This window comes from Spironucleus salmonicida, chromosome 1, assembly GCF_000497125.1.
Source record: "Spironucleus salmonicida strain ATCC 50377 chromosome 1, whole genome shotgun sequence".
NCBI lineage: Eukaryota > Fornicata > Diplomonadida > Hexamitidae > Spironucleus > Spironucleus salmonicida.
This window is the reverse complement of record NC_090596.1, coordinates 1,435,905-1,456,945: the sequence shown is the minus strand read 5'-3', so window position 1 is coordinate 1,456,945 and position 21,041 is coordinate 1,435,905. Positions and strand designations below refer to the sequence as shown.

Genomic DNA, 21,041 nt, shown 5'->3' with positions numbered 1-21,041 from the left:
CTTTAATAATTTTATAATACTGAAATGATAGCAATTTATTCAAATTAGAATATCTCTATTTTAGATTAAGGTCACTATAAAGAAAGGTTATCCTTGTATAAATTTGAAATAAAATGTAGTGGATTTTCTGAAGAAGACCTTTTAGCTGCAGAAGTTGGTAACTACTTTGTAGAAGAGAAAGGCTTTGAGATTCTATATATCTTTGGTCCAGTAGCAATTGGTATTTAGTTAATGCATAAATTCAATTATATTTAAGGTAATTATACTTAGGAGTTCCTGCAGCGGGTGTTCCTCCGCTGCGTTTAGCTGAGGCTCACCTGCCCCGTCGCCGAGACCATCCTGGTCAGGCCCGCGGACTACCCATACCTGGACGGTCTGGGCTTCCGGGATGTGGTGGTGCTTCCGGAGCTGTCCCTGTACCAGTACATCTCCAAGTTCCTGCTGGGCCAGCGGCTCGCCACCCTCCCGCCGTACCAGGTGCAGCTCGTACAGGCGTTCGCAACCGACCAGGTGCGCCTGCTCTCCTTCGAGCTGCAGCCCTGCCAGCTCGTGCCGGTGGTGCGCGCCGTCGCGGAGACGACCGAGGCGGCACTCACCCAGGCGCAGCTGGACGCCTTCTACCGCCCGGGGAGCGTGAGGCTCTACACCACCAACGCGCAGGTGCTGCTGCCCGGGCTGGCGCTGCAGGGCGCTGAGCTGGACATCATCCGCATGGAGGTGGAGGCACCCGGCAACGACAACGTGGCGGAGTACTGCGCCTTCCGCGAGGACTACTTCGCCCTCCAGGCAGCGCGGCTCCGCGGCCGCAGCGTCGCCACCCGGGCCGAGGCGCACGCGCAGTTCCTGGACATCATGCAGACCGCGGTAGTGTAGGTGGCGCAGGAGCCAGAGCGCGGGGAGGAGCAGTTCGGTGGCGAGAAGTCGGCGGAGTGAGACTAATCTACATTCCATATGGAATACATATCATTCGAAATTCTTGACGAAAGAAGTGGTTTGGGCTTACCATTTTGGTCATATATTAGGCATAGTGGGCAAACACAGAAAATGATTAGTCTTAGCGTATGTTTATAAGTATGAACAAACTTTAATAAATTATTCTAATCAGATAATATTTACTTATAGTGAATATAAATATATCACAGTATCATATTAAGATTTACAAGCAAAGCAATAATTGTACGATTTATTGTCTATAAAAGTATTCCAGGATACAATTTCAAACAATAAGCTTTAATCTTTCATATATTTTAATATCTAATATGCATTCTTCTAAATGTTTTGTTAGAACGTTGTATGACTATTTAAAACTTGAAAGGAAATTATATAATTAGTTTCGATCAACTAAATAGTTATATTAATAAAGACTAGAAATATACTACATAAAAGTGGCATCTGCTTTTAACAACCCAATGTAAATAGACTGTATTTTCTCAACAGCTGAGGCACACAAAATCGAATCGAAACTTCTCAGAACGTCAGTTTAAGGGGTAAATACCTACTTAATTGGAGGTTTTAATACCAAAAATCGATGAGTGCGCTATATAATAACTTAGATAGAAGGTTTTTAGCAATTAACCGCAATATTAATGTAATAAAAGGTCCGTTTCAGCTAAAAGCTATTGGTTTCTTTTATATTGCTAAAAAATTAATTGGAATGCCAGCAAATTTGCTTTTCTGCCGGTTTATCAAATTTTGATTTTTTTTCAAGTAACTCATGCAGCTAGTTTTACCACGACCTAACTACTATTTGCTAATAAGATTAGTAATCTGACTCAAATGTCTACTTTGGTTTAGCACTGACATACTTTGGAAGTTTGGGCTTTACTAAACTTACTGGAATACCTCTCATTTTTATATACTAATATTAATACATAATATCACTCTTAATTAAAAACATTATCGTATCGGTAAACCTGCTTGCAGCAGTCACACTACAAATTGGCGATTTTTTCATTTTAAAACCTGAATTCGTCCATATCTTACCAGGAACTAGTCTTCTCGTAAAGCTATTTTTTGGCCTTTTGAATGATATCCTTGTTGTAAGTTTCCTACAAATCATCTCTTACGTCGAACTTTTTGGCTAAACTGCGAATATTCTCATCATATAAATGCTCTAAAGCATGCTGATCGTTGCATCTAGTTTCCAGCATGCTCCGCTTCCTGTTGAGTTCCAATTTTTGCTTCCTATACTCTGCTGCATTCTTGTTATCCAAGGCTCGGATATGGTTATTAGCATCAAAAACCTCGTCGTAGCGAGCGTTCCGTTTGTAAGAGTCATCCATGCAGCACGTCATATCGTATTTCGACTGAATATCACAGAGCTTTCCTCCGGCAGATTGGGTATCAAGGAAGTTCTTCAGCGTTTCCTACTATGTGAATTTGAACTTTTGATCTCTTATTTTTTGCTGAGCTACATCGTCTTCGAGTAGTTTTCGGTTGATAAAGTCCTCTTGCTTCTCAGGAATTCGCTGTTTTTCGATGTCCTTATTCTGCTTATCGATGAGCTGCTCTTACAGTGTCTACTCAGCACTCTTACGCTTCTTAGCTTGCAGGCTATCATCGTTCCATAACACGGCCTTTTACTCCTATAAGTAATTTTCCGGGTTGTATCGGCCGGTTAAAAAGTAGTTATGCTTCTAGTCGTATTTGGACGTCGCGTCAAGTAAATTTTCGTCGTGGCACTATTTCTGTACCTCATAGTAGTGATTGGCATTTTCTATTTCACGCTGAACCTGATATACGTTAGTATTGTTAGCCCAGTTTTGATACTCCTCCTAATCAGACTTTTTCTACCTTTAACTTTTTAGCTTTTTGTTCATAGTATCATCGTCGTAGTGACACTTTCTGCACTACTGGCGGGGCATAGATCGAGATCGTTCCAGTTCGTGCTTTCGTGCTTTTGATTAGTCTACTAATTGTCTAGTTCGTTAGAAAGTTGAGTTAAGCTCACTAGCGTAGGCCTGGTCCCCGGGAAGCAACTAGTGCCTGCTCTTTTCAGCCACTGCTCGTTCAAAAAGCACTGGCTTATATCTGTAGACATCCTATGGTACTGCTGGTAGATCCTTGTACTTTTCAATGTCGAATTCATCGAAATCCTGTAGGTCTCCGCAGTCGAAGTCGAGTCTTCCGGTACGCTCATATGCTTTTGGAGGTTGTGTATACTATATCTTGAGCGATGATGTTAGCTGTGAAGGCATAGATGGAGTTAGCTGCGACAGCTTGTGCTGCGATTAATATGTAGATTTTGCAGATGATACTCTCGAAACTTGGCTGCATGAGCTAGCCCTGGAGACTGTTGACTGTTAAGAAGACAGTTATTTGTTCCGTTTTTGTGGTATTGGTGCACAGCTGCTATTGTGCTCTTAGTAATACTATTACTACTTTTTGTTACTCTGTTGCGATACTTCTGATCTGGCTTTGCTGGCTTATGAACAAGATTTAGATCGGGTTATTTGTTTTTATATTGCCTCAGGAGCCTTGAATTCGTTATTTTAAACAAAATTGAAGGTATAAGCCCTACTTCTTTTATCGAATGTGAATTCGCAAAATTATGGGAAGGTAATACGCACTTTTTAAGACCTAAATAGTATCTGGTTCGATATTTCTGTAAAGATGTAAGGTAATATTGTACGACCATTATCAATATTAGAGAACGAAAACTACTTGAAAATCTAGTCTTTGTCAAGGTTCTGATCAGTATTGAATCGTTAGTATCCAGATTTCAAAAATTCTTATGTGCAAATAGCATTTGGGCGACCGTTTTTATTGAATCCAAACTTTGCAAAATAACGTAATTCTACAGGTTAAGATGTAGCTAGTGAATCTATAAGTTATTATGAGATTTGACGTATTATTTCTTTAACGTCATTATACGTTGTCTTGAGATATTTTAAGGAAGAAATGTAGGTGTAAAGTTATTCATTTGTATAAATGGACATTTTGGAGAGAAAGAGGCGGTCATAAAATAGATGTAATATATGTTTATAGATATATCATTGTTTTGAAAAAAGTATTAATAATTGTAAATAACATAATAAAATCGCGCATATATTTATAAAGATTTAGCAGAATATATATATAAGATAGTAAACCTGAACTACAATACATTGAAGTAATTAAGTAAAAATAATTGATTAAGGTTAAAGTTAAAAACTAATAAGTTTTTATTATTATTTACAGTACATAGAGTAACTGCTAATAAAAATCGCGCTTTAGCACTATAGGAATAGTTAAATATTATTATAATAAGTAGAGATTGTTACATATATGTTACATGGGAGTTTAAAACATTCAAAATTAACTAATATAATAAGTAGGTAAACAATAACTAATTTATTTTAATGTCACAAATTTACGGGTGGTATAATATTTATATTTTAATAGTTAGAAACTCTCTATTAGTTAACAAAATCTATGTTTTTTAAGCATTATAGTCTCTATAGTCTTAGGCACGAAAATTTATTTAGTCTATATCTTATATAATTATGGTTTAATTATTTCATCCGCGTTGAATTTATAAAATGTACACTAACAATTAGCTCCAGCAAGATTTCACTTTAAAGCATATTCCGATGGCTATATTTAGTAAATTCATTTAGTAGCTATAATCAACATTAAAATCATTCCCTGTTCTAGTTCCAGGCTTTGGTATTTTCAATTCCCCGAATTTTACACTTTTACTCCTAAAAAACCACTCTTCAAATCGTTCAGGTTTACCATCATCTTAAACGGTAATGGTATAAATGCCAAATAATGTATTTTAAGTGATTTAGTAGGCATCGTTAAAATTCAATATTGAACTGAAATTTGGAACTGTCGGGAAGCTTTGGATCAACAGAACTTCTCATACATACGGCTTTGAGTACACATCTCAACAATAGCGAGCTTAGTCTGCCCATATTTAAGGTACACAGAAACTTGAAAAACAAGTACATTTGTAACACAAAAAAGACGAAGAACTCTTCAACACAAAATATGAAAAATAATACTTTTCAACCAATTACTAGCCGTAAAACACTCCAAAACGCGCACTTAGCTGTACGATCAATCGCTAGAACCTCCAAACACAGTCCAGCAAAATGTAGAAAATATGTCCAAAATTTGAAGTTACTATAACTGATACTCCCTAAAAATGCTATGTCAACACACTCTAGCAGCTCCGATAGTGCGATTTTGAGTTTGACCAAATTGCCACCTCTGTCAGAAACGGCTCCCTGCAGTCTCTCAAAGACCAAACATTAAGTGCTAATAAGCAGAGTTTAATGGAAAGTGGTAAGTTCGTCGCTACGAAAACTGAGTGCGATGGTTGCTTTTATGCTCGTGATATAAAGGAAAAAGCATATCAGAAAGTGCATAGCAAACGCAGCGAACAGTGTGATTTCAACCAGCAGCATGAGAAGGACTTCTATTGGTACAAGCAGCGGGAGAGCTCTGACTAAAACAGATACCGTGAGCAACAGATGCTCGTGCGCTAGTACAACGAGTAAGTTGCTTCGTAAAAATGCAAGTCAAAGCGTTTTGGTGAAAAAAAGTACGTAGACAACGTGGCAGTGTTAACTGACAAGCCATAATTGCGTGAAACAATGCGAAAACGGGCTGAGCAGCTGCTAAAAGAGCAGCTGGATGACTGTGAGCAAAAAAACATGAAAATTGACCAGAAACAGGAGTTTTAGGAAGACTATATCAACCGTAAGCACTTGGAAGAGTCGGTTGCGCGTGAGAAAATCACAGACGAGCGCTTTAAGAGAGTATAGTAGCGTGTATTGGGTAATTTCCTGAACGAGCACCTCGAAAAATCATAAATTTTGCCGATTCCTAAATGCGGTCAGAATGGCTCTGTAGCTCAGCATGCATCACAGGAAAAAGTGATTTCATAGTTCGATCGTAACTGCAAAATTGCATCGAAAGCTAATGAGTATTAGGCGTAGCTCAGTAGGACAGCGAGGGCGACCTCGTGTCAGTAGTCGCGAGTAGTACAAAGGGAGCAAGCGAAAGAGCGTGTGAGGCAGGATTTGATAGGAAAGTAGAAAAATGATATGGTCAAATAGCAGGGTAGGCAGATGCTATAGAATGCGTACGATGAGGACATTCGGCTTCGGTCAGCATTGCTAAATTAGGATCGGAAGGACAGTTGGTAGGACATGAAAACTTACAGGTTTAACCCAGTACATCACGTTACTGAGTATGGTTGTGGGTGCAGAAAATGATCACTGGTTGATTCCCTCTAGAAACAATAGAAATGACTCCTCGTATTCGTTTATTTTCTCCTCATCCCAAGACGTGTTAAAGTTGAGTTATTTGGAGACCGCCTTGAGTTCCTTAGTGAAATTTCTTATGAATTTTTTATCAGTAAAGGGGCCTGATATTGTGAATTTGGTGTGGAACTTTTCCTCGAAAAAAAGTTACAAAAAATAAAATAAGTCGTTAAATTTAGATCGATCGAAACGAATCAAATTTTCATTACTTAATTGTCTCACTAGCTAGTTAAGGTTCTTTACTATTTCATTTTAGGTAGAATTTTTAATAACATAGTTTAGTGACATTTTTAAATATTAATTTACTTAAAGTTATAATGCAAATTAAATTAATATATAAATTAATGATTAAAAATTAAAATGATTTTTTGATTCATAAAATCAAGATCTAAAATTTGCTTGGTCCTGATTATATCTAATCACAATCTAATCATCGTTGGCAAATTATTCAAAATCTGGTGCTTCCTTAGGTATAGTTTCGAAAAATTTTTTTGCGTTTTTATCTTTCCAGTTAAATAGTTTAAACTAAACAAGTATTAACATTCGAAGTATCATAAGGAATAATTATAAAGATAATTTTATTTTAGTGAAGCCATTCATATGAATAAACTATAATTAGTAGTTATGGTATTCAATAAATGGTAAACTCGCATACATAGCTATTATTATAACAGTGTAGTATCCTAAAGCCGTTACTGAGAATTATCCTCGTTTTATTCTTGAATATCCTGTAATCAGAATATTCAAACTTATACTCATTATACTAACAACCATTGTAAAACTAAAATGTTCTATCTCAGTATTTGCAGGAAGAAATAAACAGAGTTCGATAATAATTATTTAAGCTTATATTGCTTAGAATACTATACAATTTATATCACCATGTTAATAATTAGTTATTATATAAAGGATGAGGAAACCTAAAAAACTGAGAAACTTTATTAACTATTTTTCATTTCTCCTTATAATAATATAGTATACAAAACAAGGTAAAATATACAATATTGAAACATAGCTAATAATAGCAACATAGAATATCCAATCATTAATCAGTACCATTTTCTACGATCTCGCTGGATGCAAAATTTACGAACTTTCCTCAAAGCTCTACAATTGCCCCGTCCGCATCCACAAAATCATATGTCTAAACCTGGGCTTCTCTAAGTCGTCCACTAACTAGTGTCATTCTCGGATCTGGACTCCATGGCATGACTTTATGCATGCAATATGGATCTACAGATTCATCTATTTGGAATTTTCGGGCAAAAAATGTGGCTTGACCAACAATCCGATCTAGGTTTGGACTTAGAATATCAACTGTAAAACCTCTATTGAACTTGATTACCCCACCTCTAAATCGCGATATTCCGTAAATTTCTGCCTCGTTTTTTACTTTTTACACATTAATTTTCTTTCCCATTCTAATTTTGCTGGATGTTGAAAGAACAATTTTATCAAACCGTGCGTACTAAAGTTAGAAAACTACCTAGTTCAGTTAATAATTATTCTATGCACTCACAAAAATTAATCTCTGTGGACCTTCTTCCACTCCAATTTTCTCCATAGCGAAAGTCTTCAAATATACGTTGTCTTTGAAGACATCCCGGGTTTAAAAGGCTATAGGTCTATTTTTATGAATTAATTGGACTTATAAGTCATCTGGTTTTTCGAAAAAATAGTTAACATCTTTTAATATAAATTCAAATGCTGCAATTTATGGGACATCAGATGGTGTTCCACGATATAAGTCTAATGACAAAGATAAAGATGAATCAGGTAGTATATATAAAAGATTTTTTGGAGTTTTAGGTATAATCTCCGTGTCAACTTCAAACGTTTCAATGGGTTTTTTATAGTATATTCTTTTCATTTTTTGGATGAAGCGGGCGGAAATATAATAATAAATATACAGAAGCTAATAAAATTAATAAATTCATTTTTTTATATAGGTTATCAGATAAACACAACCTACTAGATTGCGCATATCATGTCTGTAACAGACTAAGGGCAATTAATTTGACCTTAAAATTATTTGAAATGTGAGCGTGTATACTAAACTACACATTTCTATTTAAATAGTAAAGTTATAATCGAAATAGACTTCTAAATGAGGCCTGATTATTTTGTCTAAATAATTATATTTATGAGAATTTCCATAAATAACTTATCTAGGAACACTACTTTAGATGAGAATAAACATAAAGCAAGATCTAAGAATGAAATGATAATAAAATAATTATTTAAATTATTTTATTGAACTAATTTGAGGATAAATTTGCATTATCCACAATAAAGCTCTTTTACTACTTCTTTGTCCTATTTAGATACGTGTGCCCATTGACTTAAATACATTTAATGGACAAGCACCTAAAAATTTGAAGAAAGTAATACGATGATATCTTGTATATAGATATCTCCTTTAAATTATTAAATGACAACAGAAAATGTATCAAGGACTTATACTAAGACAGACTTTCTGCAATAAAAGTAATTAATTTGCGAATCTTGTGGAGTATCTTTTTCCATTTAGCATGGCATAAATGATGAATTTTACATTTACGCGGCCGAATATAATATATCCATCAACATTTCAGTAATAGTTAAAAAGCTATTGACTATCTCATCGTGTTACTATAGTTAATTTTCTACTGGAAATAAAACAATTGTTGACATATTTTCAAGTAAAAGTTATATTATAGCTTGAAAATCAATACTAGCAACATTTATTTTACTTTCATTGGCTCTATTAATAAAACCAAGAAACTATTTTGTTACAAAAAGTAGCTACTATAGATCATTAGAATTCTCTTTTACATCATCAAGTGATTTAGAATAACTTAACTGAATAAGGCTTTCACTAATTCGTGAGCTCAAATCATGTATAAGAAATTATGACTAGTGTTTCTCTCGGTACAACTAAAATAGAACTAACGTAACATGACGATCCAAAACCTCTTTATAGAACTTTCCGCTACTTTTTAAAACACTTTTCAAGTTGTGTAGTTCCAATTTAGTTTGTGGGAATATAATATGAAAATTATTAATAAAATAGTCTACAAATTCTATGTACTAACAACTGTTAATAATTTTAGAATTAAAACCTTCTATGTTAACCCAATTTGAACAAAATCCACAAGATTTCATCATTTCTTAACTAGGTATCTGTATAATAGAATCTATGTTCCATAACAGCAATTTGTATGCAAAAATTAATCTTTAATCTGCCAATTCTCCTTGTAAATTAGCTTTTGTAACTAGTTAGCGAGCTTCTTGAAGTTTAGATGATTCTATACGTGTTATTCCCTCTAATTCGTTCAAAGGTAACATTTGCTAAAGACACCAGAGAATCGAGTGTGAGGCTCGATCGTCCAGCATTAAGGGAAAGGTAAAAATTGGAGTGGGATTTTGAAGTGGAAAATCCAGTATGTAATAGAGTGGGAGTATAAAAACAAAAAATCTCATCATATTAGTATATATACTAACTATATAGATATAAACATTTTTTAAAGACCTAATTACAGTCTGCGTCTATAGATAATTTTAGATATTTTGTAATCTAATTCAAGAATAAGTAAAGGGTGTAATCCACAAAAAGAATACCTTAAGATTTTAATATAAAATTTATATAAATATATTTTTATCTTGAGCTTAGTTGTGGTTTGCTAAATATTTTAATTTAATTATATTATATAATATTTCACTATGTGCGTACTGCTGTGATGGTATCTCCTTTATACAAATCAAATTATTTATCATACCTATTAATTACACAATTATCTCGAATTATATATATTATAAACTCTTGTGAATGAACTGCTTCCCACATTTCAATAGTTTTATAACTTAAAATTTGATATTACATACACTGAAAGCTTTTAAGAAATTAATATGCTTTTTAAAAAACTAATGGTTATTTTGCAGCAATCGAAATTAATGATGACATACCAAAAGGCATATAATTTTATGATTAATATAACCTCAGTTTATCCTATATTTCTAACATACTCTCTTGACAGCAAAATGTGTAATTAACCTATGCTTATTCCAAAATATGTTGCAACATTACTTCTCTGCCATTGTTATCATCCATAAAAATTAATACTGATGCGTCTGCCTTTCTATAAGTTTAAGGATTAAATATATCCCCATCGTATGATATTGCAGAATCAAATTTCAGTATATTAGCTTAATGTAATAATAAATATACTTCCAACTCGTCCAAATTGAATTTGTCCATGGTTTAGTCAAATAGACACTGATTTATATTACCTATCACTACAATAAGAATTTTCGCTTTTTCGCCTTTATAATATTGTGATATAGGAGTTTCAACTTTTAATTTATTTTGGTTATTCCTTTTTGCATTAAAAATATAATGTTTTAACTCTGAAGAAATTCCACAAGACTTATTATAAAATTCAAATAACTCTAATTTTTCATTATTTTTATTATATTCGTCAGAATGTAAATGATTTACCAGATTGTCAAGTCTTTTTTATACTAAATTTAATTACCTCATTGGTTATTTATTAATCTAGCATCTGTTAGGCAATAACATATTGTAGAAAAAAGTAGAAAATCCTTTATAATAAGATGAAACAGCAATCAAATGGCTCATTACTTTACCAATGGAGTATATATAAAATTATTAAGGCTTAATATACTGTTTTATTGTATCTCTGCATATTTCTATTGATTAATTATGTTGTAAAAATATTAGCATAATATTACCTTCTTCTAAAACCTATGCCAGCTGAACTGCATTGAATATAGTTTATCCATCTTCTTCAATTGTACTATCTGGATTTTCTTTTGAAAATACAATTGTTAAAATGGATTGATTTACAGCTAAATAAGCTAAATCTTATCTATCAAATTATTCCTTAAAATGATAATTTACTTTCTAATTTATTTAACCAAATAATCTAACATCTTCATTTTCTTCTAATGTAGTTTCTGAAGTTTATATTAGAAATTATATTGATTGATTTGGTGGTAGAACAATCCGTAAACATTTAAAAGTATCCATATCTTTTTTCCCTATCACAACTACTCCTCCAAATATAGCTCTTTGTAAAAATAATTTAGAAAATTCTGTACGTAGTCGATTAACTATATATGAAATTGCATAAGGTGCATATCCTATAGCAAATAAAATTATGCAAACATTCATTAATCTACCTATCTAACCTTCTAATACTACATCCCCATAACCAACCGTTGCTATAGTTACAACAATAAAATAAAGGCTATCAACAAAAGTTTTTGCATCTTATTAGTAAATATTAAGTAAAAATATTAAACCCATACAAACAACAAGGAAACAAATAGGACCATATATACATTAAATAACAACTGCTATAGATTTAAAGATAAAAACTGTATTCAGTACAAATGCATGTTATTTACATTACTTTATAATAGCTTTACTGAATCTCATTTTATTTCGTCTTGATATGGCTCTTACATAACCACGAAATATGGTTAGAAATCCCAACCTCAGCTTTATGACTTAATAATAAGAAATATCGGTTAGAAAATAATATATTCCCACAACATAATAGCTAAATACAGAGAAAAAATAAAGAAGAAATGAAATATTGAACCATTAAACCTAATTTTTAATACCAAATGAAGCCACTGTAATAAGGTCTAACGTTTGTAGTAAGGCATGACTAATAGAAATGCATATAAAAAATACTGTGGTTATTGAATTACTACCTGGATCATAGTCAGAAGGAAACTAATGATTAACAAAAAATGCAATTATGTCTGTAAGCGTTAGCAACAAAGCATATGCTTGATAACCTTACATATATTCAATAGTTAAAAGAAACTGGTCTAGATTACTAGATGTTCCATGCCCTATCTGCTTTTCATATCCTATCCAAAGTCGATCCTATTCCTTGTCCATTCTATGTTTGCCCACTATGCCTAATATATGACCAAAATGGTAAGCCCAAACCACTTCTTTCGTCAAGAATTTCGAATGATATGTATTCCATATGGAATGTAGATTAGTCTCACTCCGCCGACTTCTCGCCACCGAACTGCTCCTCCCCGCGCTCTGGCTCCTGCGCCACCTACACTACCGCGGTCTGCATGATGTCCAGGAACTGCGCGTGCGCCTCGGCCCGGGTGGCGACGCTGCGGCCGCGGAGCCGCGCTGCCTGGAGGGCGAAGTAGTCCTCGCGGAAGGCGCAGTACTCCGCCACGTTGTCGTTGCCGGGTGCCTCCACCTCCATGCGGATGATGTCCAGCTCAGCGCCCTGCAGCGCCAGCCCGGGCAGCAGCACCTGCGCGTTGGTGGTGTAGAGCCTCACGCTCCCCGGGCGGTAGAAGGCGTCCAGCTGCGCCTGGGTGAGTGCCGCCTCGGTCGTCTCCGCGACGGCGCGCACCACCGGCACGAGCTGGCAGGGCTGCAGCTCGAAGGAGAGCAGGCGCACCTGGTCGGTTGCGAACGCCTGTGCGAGCTGCACCTGGTACGGCGGGAGGGTGGCGAGCCGCTGGCCCAGCAGGAACTTGGAGATGTACTGGTACAGGGACAGCTCCGGAAGCACCACCACATCCCGGAAGCCCAGACCGTCCAGGTATGGGTAGTCCGCGGGCCTGACCAGGATGGTCTCGGCGGCGGGGCAGGTGAGCCTCAGCTAAACGCAGCGGAGGAACACCCGCTGCAGGAACTCCTAAGTATAATCGTTTTCTATATACTTAGAGTTATATAACACTTTTATTTAATTATTGACTGGACCAAAAATATCTAATACATGATACGTTCTATCAACCTAGAAATAATTTCAAACTTCTGAAGATAACAAACATTCTTCGGTTAAATCTTTACATTTTAATACAAATTTATATACTGAGGTATTAGTCTTATAATATCCATTTTCTAGAATTGATATTTATTGATCATGATATATTACAATCATTCTCAATTTATGTAACTGTATTATTATACTTTAATATAAATATATAGTATAAATATTTCTTATAACAATCCTATTCGTTCAGAACTCTCCTGGTAATAATTTTTTAATTTTTACAGGTTTTGTTTCACCATCTACTTTTGAAGCCAAGTCCTTAATCTTGTTATCTCTACTACTGTCAGGGCCAATTAACTTATCTGGAGTTTGTACATAACTTTTTTCCCCAATATGAGGTGTTTTTACACGATCTTCTTGGAATTCAATCCCTGAATGCGTGACATCCAATTATGTTGCTAATAGACCTTCTGATCTCTGAGTCTCTAACTTCTTTTCCATATCTATTTAGTCATTTTTTGCAGCAATTTGATCTTACAATGCAAACTTTTATTCTACTGTTAAACCAGCAAACTTATTTCCATTTTAAAGGTCCTTTACTGCTTTCTATGCATTCTAAATTAACTAAGAATTTGCCATACATTAATCAAAAAGCCAATGCACACCGGCTCTTATGGATTTATCATTAATATCAGTTGCACTTCCGCTAACAAATTTGTATTTTCCCTTTAATTTGAATTTAAAAGTATTGAAAAAATCAAATTCATCTTTTATTTTGGCATCCAAGTCTTACTTATTAGCAATTACTAAAATTGGAGTTTTTTCTAACTCTTTTTACATTATGATATTGTTAAAAGTCTCTCGAACCTCATTAAATCGTGACTCATCTGCTGCGTCAAAAACAAAAACAACACCAACTGATGTTTGGTAATATCTGGACCAGATATCTCTAATTCTGCTATGTCCACCTAAATCTACTAGATAAAACTTTTAAAAAACTGGTTTGCATTTCTTAGACTCAATTTCGTGACAAAACATCCGAGAGTCACAGCCCATTGTTGGATGACATGCTAGTAATGATTCATCACCGCATGCTTATTTAATAATCGTGGATTTTCCAGCATTATCCACTCCAATAAACATCACTTCATATGGTTTCTAAGATGGCTTCTGCTTTCCCATTTTAGAATTTAATATAATTCTTGAGTATATACTATATATTATGGATATACTTATTAAGAGTTTCTGATGACATCCGAAATATAATGTAAGTTTAGTTAATAGTATTCTAATGGTTTATTCAAATAATAATAAATCTGTAAAATTCAATTATAATACTTATTCTTTTAGTATCATTTAGCTGCATATTTTATTGGGAATATATTAATTTAACATAAGATTTACTTAAATAAGATTATAGTTGATATTTATTAACTAATTGTAGCTTAAACTATTAGAATTCGTATCCGTTTTAGTTTCAAAATATTTTTTATATAATACTAAAGAACTATTATAATTTGAAATATTTTAATATTTATAGATATCTTTAAAATCGTTGCATCTTATTTTTTACGTAATACTATACAGGATATAGTATATATAGGAATTATTTACTCTTATATGGTTGATACTGATTAGAAATCCTATTTATATAAATTATTAATAAATTATATAGATTCTAGTAATAGAATACCAATGAGTATGATCTACTTTAACTATACTCTACTAGTAATTGCGTAGTAGTAGTATTTTTATATATAAATTAATCTGATACAACATCTTAAAAATCAGAATTTTCAGATATTATATATTGTAAAATAAAATTTATTTTTAATCTGTAATGATATGCTTGATATCTTATCAATAGGAACAATATATACATACAGATTAATTAACAAGAAGTTAGCATTTATTTATATTATCTTATTTAAATATTTTAATTTTAGTAACAGTAATCACTTTATAAAAAATTAACTATTTTCAGAAGACTGACAACTTATATGAAAAAAAATATTATTCCGTGTAAATATAGTAATGTTAATTGTCTTTTTCCTTATGTTATAAAAATTAAATTAATTTCATTAACTGCAATTAATTAGGTCAAGAGTAAAATATCTATACGAAAACTGTTTACATCATACTACAGTCTTATTTTATACATTAAAAAAGCAATCTTGTTTTACTTACTATAAGTACTTGGTTCAATATCAGATCAGTCCTAAGTAATGTAAGTTACAATATCTATTATTTCTAGCAAGGTTTAACCAAATTGTGCTCTTAAATAAATAATTTATAATCTTCATACAACAAATAAATCTGTCACACCTCGTCTACCTTCCTCTTATTCAAACCCAAGAGTTCCCTCAGTTAGTCCAAATGCGACACACCGTTGAACCCAAAATGCTATTCCAGATCTCCAGTTTTGACCATTTCGACCAGAATTCTACCGTATTTTCGGGTCAATTCCTATAGATATACGCCAATTTACTTGAATCCACAACCCAGGAAGATTTCCCTCCCCTGATCGAACCCGACCGGCACTGGCATCCAAAAAACGAGTTTTCCGCCTATTTGAAGGCCTTTTGATGCGAATTTGATGAGCTCCAAATAGATATCGCTCATGGCCTCGTTCCCACCCGTTGCACGAATGCAGTACGGTGGGTCGCAAATGATGGCATCGAAAATGGCAGGCTTGAAGGTGGGATGGAAAATATCCTGCTGGCAAATTTCTGGCAGATTGTAGCCGTATTACCGGTAGTTATCCACGTAGCTCTTCATCTTGCGACCGCGGATGACCTTGTAGTCGAAATCACCTCCGATACAGATTGCACCTATACTGGCACAGGCGGTCAAAATACTGCAGGTACCACAGAAGGGGTCGCAGACGAAATCACCGGCTTTAACGTTTGCGAGCGTCGTCATGATGCCAGCGAGCTCGGCGTCCATGGAGGTGGGGCCCAGGTAGGCCCTCCGGGTGAGTGCCAGCTTGGATTGTATTTGCGTTCGTTTTAATGGCACATTACGCGAAATAGAGAAGACAAATCTGGTTGGCGCCGAGATGTAGTCGTAGATGATGTTGAAGTTTAAATCTGAGCTTTTCAGGTTGACTTTTGGGGCCATAAACTGCGCTTTATTGTAAATAGCTTCTTGGATTTAAATTTTTTACGCTATATCCTGGTCAGTATCTCCGATGAAGTTCGCAACCATCTTGAAGGTTAGTTCTTCTACTTGTTTGTAATAGGTAGATTCTACAATTTACTTTGTTTACTACAAAACACAGTCTTCAGGTGTATTTGAGATAGCGCAAACTTTGCCAAAATGCTTGGTGAGGGACATTGAGGAAAGTAAGGTGGTTATTCTCAGGTCAGGTTCAGTTGTGGTGAAAAATGCTATTGGGGATATATAAGGATACAGAATTTATGAGTTAGTAGACTAAAGTGCTGCTACAAGTTCGGGAATATGAAAATTTACAAGGGCAGCTCCTGGAAAATTCACCATATAAATAGTTATATTTTCGTTAATAAATTATTGTATTTGTTATATTTAAGGGTCAATATCAGCAGACTCAAGGCGTTCTGGGGGAGGCATTAAAGAAATGGAAACTTAAGATATATTTTTATATTGATATTAAAGTATAAGGCATACCACTTCTTTTATCTCATGGATAAAATCTTTAGAGCATTCGACGCAAAGGAATACGAAAATTCGTTGATGTTAATCGAAAAATTAGTTCTATCAGCTAAAAATGAAGGTCAAAAAGCATAATTTAACTCCCTAAAGGCATATGCGCATGTTAACCTTGGCCAGTACGCATATGCGCGCCAATGCATCGACCCATAGAAGTTCGCTCTTTAAACAGTATCTTCCCAACTTGATATTTTGACGCTTCCATAGCTCAATTTTCTTTACCTAATCAACTTTGACTAAACTCTTTAATTCGCAAATTTTGACAGCCAAAAACTTGAACCTATCGAAAAATCTATAAATAGTTATAAAACTAAATCTAAAAATGAGGCGGTTTCCATTAGGGAGAATTTAAGCATATGTTTCAGCTAAAATTTTATAAAGATGTGTAAACGCCAGAGTGCTCAAATCGATGCTATTCTCAACGAAAGTAAGATATTTATAGAGCTTTTGGTGAGGTAAAATATTTAAAATGCTGACATGAAAAACGTGAACATTAATGGGCAAATAGGCGACCGGATTCATCGCGATCATGGGATTCAAATTCTTAATAATATTTTCATGTTTTTAGGTATGATATTGTGCAATAAATCAGTCGAGCCTGGTTAAATTGTAAGATTTGTTAAAGAAATGTTCGATAAGGAGTTTGTGACTAAAAGCATAGCACAAACGACACCTAGACTGCATTTATTATTAACTTGCTTTATTTAAAATCCACAAGAACACAGAAAACTTATTTTAGAAAATCTTATTGTCGCATTTAATAAAACTGGATTTATCGACTTTGTAGACCCAATCATTAATTTTTCAGCGACATATGAAGAAGTGACAGTCAAACTAATTAGCAAAATTAGTTTTTGGGGTAAATTTATTACTTTTGTCTTGACAAAAAATCCATAATAATCTGATATCTTATCTATTATAACAAGTGCTTCTACTTCTATAGAATAGTTGCAAGCAGTATACAACTTTATCATTAAAAGCACTATAACTGTACCTATTGATATTTGTTTATTTACCAAAATTTTTAGTATATTAACTGTGGAGGAAATTATCGAAGTTTTAGATAGATAAAATAATCATTTTTAAGAAGTAGATTCACTTTTGAAGTCGGCAATTTTACTTAATTACTCAACTACTGGAAAAATAGAATTATTAAGAGATAAAGCAGATAAAATTGAGGTAATAATCTAATAATTATAGGAAAATTATTCTCATAATGCATTTAGCTTAAAAGTAGCTTATTAGATATTTTATAAAGAAACGTAATACAAATTAGCTCAAAATTATTTGGCACAAATTCAAGTAGCGCACAATTTATATTTAACGTCCGCGCCACATGTTTATGATACAATTTTTACATCAGTTTTTAACAATTCGTAGAAACTATCTCAGTTAGTTTTTAAGCCTACTTATTTAATCAACCACACTGATGAATAATCAATAGTCGATTTCCCATAATTGATTATCGGCGCCTGTTTATACAAATCAGAATAATGTTATGAGATCGCCAATAATTCTTTTGATGCATTGATTAATGCAGCAAACCCTTATGGTGCAGCAAGATTGTTAGAATCAAAATCTTCGTTTTAGCTGTCCTATTCTCGCATATTTTCAGATTCCATTCTATCTACTTATAACTTTATTTTTGCATCGAAAAATTAACTACAAAAACCGAATTTACTATTTGAAGGAGTTTGTGGCAACGAAATGGGAACCAGCCCAAATGCAGGTACTATAATTTTTAGTTAAAATAACGAAATTGTGAGTTAAAGCAGCCTTTATTTTTATGAAAATAAAACTTTTACTTAATAAGTAAATATTCCCATTTTTAATGCAGAAAAACCGAAACAACCTATTAAAAGCCTTCAAAAATATGATATTTGTAAATTTTCAAGCGAATTCGGTCAGAGTTTTAGTCAACTTTTCGTACCAGAAGTAGGAAAATATATTGGAACCTAATTCGGCTTATTAGCAACATTTACTACCTGTATTATTCGTACCTGTTTCAATGAAATTACGGTAAAATCAGAGCCAATTATAAGCTATCTAGTAGATTTAATGAAATTAGATATTATTTATGTTAGTATTACATTCAAATATTTCATTAGTTAAGTTTTATTGGGTGTAATTTGTGGCTAAGAAATCGAGACAACTTAAGTTGATTTCAAACTATAAACTTCTGGATTTGACTTTTTCATAGCTGGACCAATTTGTGAGTTTTTATTCAAAATTGCAGAAATTAAAAAACTGAATTGCAAGGAACTCAGAGAATAGTTTAAATTATGCTACAAAGTGGAGTGAAACAAAAATATTTTTTTTAAATATCTATGGTATTAAGAAATAAAAGATAATATTATTTTTAATGAAAGTCCTAGCGTGAGTATTTCAAAATTTATCATTAATAATACATGTTAATGGTTACTAAATTTTATTTTAGAGAAATTTAATGATATCTTTTTATAAATCTTTATCTATGCTTTATATTTATAACGTTATAACAATTTTTGATATATTGTAGTCAGAAGAAAAATAATAATTATATAAAACTTTATTGAACTAACTATTATTTATCAGGTCTATTATAGAGATCCCTATCTTTATGTAGGTTTCCAATGAAGAACATCAATCTCTTAGATTCTTCATTAATAAAGGATGAGATTGGTAATTACTTCTAAACCGATTAAAGATTTTATATTTAGTTTGCTCAATACGGGTATAATTAACCTATATCAAGAATAAACTTAAATATTAGGTGACTATAATTAAGTGCTCTTGCAGAGTGTGTTCCTCCGCTGCGTTTAGCTGAGGCTCACCTGCCCCGTCGCCGAGACCATCCTGGTCAGGCCCGCGGACTACCCATACCTGGACGGTCTGGGCTTCCGGGATGTGGTGGTGCTTCCGGAGCTGTCCCTGTACCAGTACATCTCCAAGTTCCTGCTGGGCCAGCGGCTCGCCACCCTCCCGCCGTACCAGGTGCAGCTCGCACAGGCGTTCGCAACCGACCAGGTGCGCCTGCTCTCCTTCGAGCTGCAGCCCTGCCAGCTCGTGCCGGTGGTGCGCGCCGTCGCGGAGACGACCGAGGCGGCACTCACCCAGGCGCAGCTGGACGCCTTCTACCGCCCGGGGAGCGTGAGGCTCTACACCACCAACGCGCAGGTGCTGCTGCCCGGGCTGGCGCTGCAGGGCGCTGAGCTGGACATCATCCGCATGGAGGTGGAGGCACCCGGCAACGACAACGTGGCGGAGTACTGCGCCTTCCGCGAGGACTACTTCGCCCTCCAGGCAGCGCGGCTCCGCGGCCGCAGCGTCGCCACCCGGGCCGAGGCGCACGCGCAGTTCCTGGACATAGTATAAATTGAGTGTTATACTAGAGAAGTTGATACGAATGTATAATTCTAATAGAAAGACGTTGAAAGCTGCGAAATATTAGAAGACAAATGAGCAATATAATGATTTAAATAAATCAGATATGGCATATTTATATAGTTCTAGAAATTAATAAATCAAAATATTTTTATATTAAGAACTTTATACCTACACTCACTCAAAATCGTCAAAAATACCTTCTACACTTTGTATCTTCACATTGAAAATATGCTGTAGGTCCCGCTCTCCATCAACCTAAGCTATAAATGCTTCTGATGCAATAATATCATCGCAACCACTATTTACTTTGGCTTACTCTTACCTAAACTTTTGCAGGCCACTCAAAAATTTTAGGCTGTCGGTTTCATATTGTTCGATAAAGCTAAGCTGCAGGTTAATACTTTTCTGCAACAGTGCTTATCGTTTAGCTAAGACCTTACCTTCTTGCTTACGCTAGTCTTCTCCTAAAAATCTCAATTATTAGAATGCTGACCATCTTGTCATAGAAATAAACTGCTCTTCGTAGAATAAAAAAGTATTTTTAGCGCTCTGAAGCGCCTCTTTTTCACGCTGAAGCACTAGTTTCGAACGTTGATTTGCAGATAATACCGACTGCTCTGTGATAAAGTTTTACAGTATTTTACGCTGCCGTAGTGCAGTTCTGTCATCATTTAGAAGAATTTTCTGTTTTAACCGGTTACCCTCGGTCACGTATGCTTCACGATCCTCAAGAAACATGGATAAATCGTTAATATTGTATGATGTCTGTTTCAGTTATTTTACTGTCTCAACAGATGGCTGCACGAACGATATGGGTGTGTCGCCATGAGAAACCGAGTTAGCTAGCTTTGCAAATCTGCTGTACGACGAATTTTCATCGTCTTTAGAAGGTTTCACAGGGGCTGCATTCTGGGTATAGGTCAAAAGTAGGAGTTCGTAGTCGGTAATCGACTCAGCCATATTTGGATTA

At 34.5% G+C, this 21,041-nt stretch overlaps 15 protein-coding genes across 15 annotated transcripts; 5 read left to right on the top strand and 10 right to left on the bottom strand. All coding sequences in view use genetic code 6, as the record gives it.

Annotated features, from left to right (window-relative positions):
- Nucleotides 1-24: 24 nt before the first annotated feature.
- Nucleotides 25-933, top strand: SS50377_21010 (uncharacterized protein; the record flags this gene model as incomplete). The annotated part of the gene is made up of 1 exon (XM_067904947.1): nt 25-933. The coding sequence occupies one exon, from the start codon at nt 25-27 to the stop codon at nt 931-933; it is 909 nt and encodes a 302-aa protein (XP_067768429.1).
- Nucleotides 934-1,216: 283 nt separating this feature from the next.
- Nucleotides 1,217-1,849, bottom strand: SS50377_21009 (uncharacterized protein; the record flags this gene model as incomplete). The annotated part of the gene is made up of 1 exon (XM_067904946.1): nt 1,217-1,849. The coding sequence occupies one exon, from the start codon at nt 1,847-1,849 to the stop codon at nt 1,217-1,219; it is 633 nt and encodes a 210-aa protein (XP_067768428.1).
- A 28-nt stretch (nt 1,850-1,877) lies between these two features.
- On the bottom strand, nt 1,878-3,938 carry SS50377_21008 (uncharacterized protein; the record flags this gene model as incomplete). The annotated part of the gene is made up of 1 exon (XM_067904945.1): nt 1,878-3,938. One exon carries the CDS (start codon nt 3,936-3,938, stop codon nt 1,878-1,880), a length of 2,061 nt encoding a protein of 686 aa, XP_067768427.1.
- A 582-nt stretch (nt 3,939-4,520) lies between these two features.
- Nucleotides 4,521-6,206, top strand: SS50377_21007 (uncharacterized protein; the record flags this gene model as incomplete). Its single annotated transcript, XM_067904944.1, has 1 exon — nt 4,521-6,206. One exon carries the CDS (start codon nt 4,521-4,523, stop codon nt 6,204-6,206), a length of 1,686 nt encoding a protein of 561 aa, XP_067768426.1.
- SS50377_21006 (uncharacterized protein) lies at nt 6,207-6,542 on the bottom strand (the record flags this gene model as incomplete). The annotated part of the gene is made up of 1 exon (XM_067904943.1): nt 6,207-6,542. The coding sequence occupies one exon, from the start codon at nt 6,540-6,542 to the stop codon at nt 6,207-6,209; it is 336 nt and encodes a 111-aa protein (XP_067768425.1).
- Nucleotides 6,543-6,635: 93 nt separating this feature from the next.
- SS50377_21005 (Transmembrane domain-containing protein) lies at nt 6,636-7,313 on the bottom strand (the record flags this gene model as incomplete). Its single annotated transcript, XM_067904942.1, has 1 exon — nt 6,636-7,313. One exon carries the CDS (start codon nt 7,311-7,313, stop codon nt 6,636-6,638), a length of 678 nt encoding a protein of 225 aa, XP_067768424.1.
- A 40-nt stretch (nt 7,314-7,353) lies between these two features.
- On the bottom strand, nt 7,354-8,124 carry SS50377_21004 (uncharacterized protein; the record flags this gene model as incomplete). Its single annotated transcript, XM_067904941.1, has 1 exon — nt 7,354-8,124. One exon carries the CDS (start codon nt 8,122-8,124, stop codon nt 7,354-7,356), a length of 771 nt encoding a protein of 256 aa, XP_067768423.1.
- Nucleotides 8,125-8,207: 83 nt separating this feature from the next.
- Nucleotides 8,208-9,629, bottom strand: SS50377_21003 (uncharacterized protein; the record flags this gene model as incomplete). Its single annotated transcript, XM_067904940.1, has 1 exon — nt 8,208-9,629. The coding sequence occupies one exon, from the start codon at nt 9,627-9,629 to the stop codon at nt 8,208-8,210; it is 1,422 nt and encodes a 473-aa protein (XP_067768422.1).
- A 322-nt stretch (nt 9,630-9,951) lies between these two features.
- Nucleotides 9,952-12,168, bottom strand: SS50377_21002 (Ion channel and transmembrane domain-containing protein; the record flags this gene model as incomplete). The annotated part of the gene is made up of 1 exon (XM_067904939.1): nt 9,952-12,168. One exon carries the CDS (start codon nt 12,166-12,168, stop codon nt 9,952-9,954), a length of 2,217 nt encoding a protein of 738 aa, XP_067768421.1.
- Nucleotides 12,169-12,259: 91 nt separating this feature from the next.
- SS50377_21001 (uncharacterized protein) lies at nt 12,260-13,063 on the top strand (the record flags this gene model as incomplete). The annotated part of the gene is made up of 1 exon (XM_067904938.1): nt 12,260-13,063. One exon carries the CDS (start codon nt 12,260-12,262, stop codon nt 13,061-13,063), a length of 804 nt encoding a protein of 267 aa, XP_067768420.1.
- Nucleotides 13,064-13,264: 201 nt separating this feature from the next.
- SS50377_21000 (ADP-ribosylation factor) lies at nt 13,265-14,200 on the bottom strand (the record flags this gene model as incomplete). The annotated part of the gene is made up of 1 exon (XM_067904937.1): nt 13,265-14,200. The coding sequence occupies one exon, from the start codon at nt 14,198-14,200 to the stop codon at nt 13,265-13,267; it is 936 nt and encodes a 311-aa protein (XP_067768419.1).
- A 1,137-nt stretch (nt 14,201-15,337) lies between these two features.
- SS50377_20999 (putative RNA methylase) lies at nt 15,338-16,606 on the bottom strand (the record flags this gene model as incomplete). The annotated part of the gene is made up of 1 exon (XM_067904936.1): nt 15,338-16,606. The coding sequence occupies one exon, from the start codon at nt 16,604-16,606 to the stop codon at nt 15,338-15,340; it is 1,269 nt and encodes a 422-aa protein (XP_067768418.1).
- Nucleotides 16,607-16,678: 72 nt separating this feature from the next.
- Nucleotides 16,679-19,006, top strand: SS50377_20998 (uncharacterized protein; the record flags this gene model as incomplete). Its single annotated transcript, XM_067904935.1, has 1 exon — nt 16,679-19,006. The coding sequence occupies one exon, from the start codon at nt 16,679-16,681 to the stop codon at nt 19,004-19,006; it is 2,328 nt and encodes a 775-aa protein (XP_067768417.1).
- Nucleotides 19,007-19,357: 351 nt separating this feature from the next.
- Nucleotides 19,358-20,146, top strand: SS50377_20997 (uncharacterized protein; the record flags this gene model as incomplete). The annotated part of the gene is made up of 1 exon (XM_067904934.1): nt 19,358-20,146. The coding sequence occupies one exon, from the start codon at nt 19,358-19,360 to the stop codon at nt 20,144-20,146; it is 789 nt and encodes a 262-aa protein (XP_067768416.1).
- Nucleotides 20,147-20,245: 99 nt separating this feature from the next.
- SS50377_20996 (uncharacterized protein) lies at nt 20,246-21,031 on the bottom strand (the record flags this gene model as incomplete). The annotated part of the gene is made up of 1 exon (XM_067904933.1): nt 20,246-21,031. The coding sequence occupies one exon, from the start codon at nt 21,029-21,031 to the stop codon at nt 20,246-20,248; it is 786 nt and encodes a 261-aa protein (XP_067768415.1).
- Nucleotides 21,032-21,041: the final 10 nt, after the last annotated feature.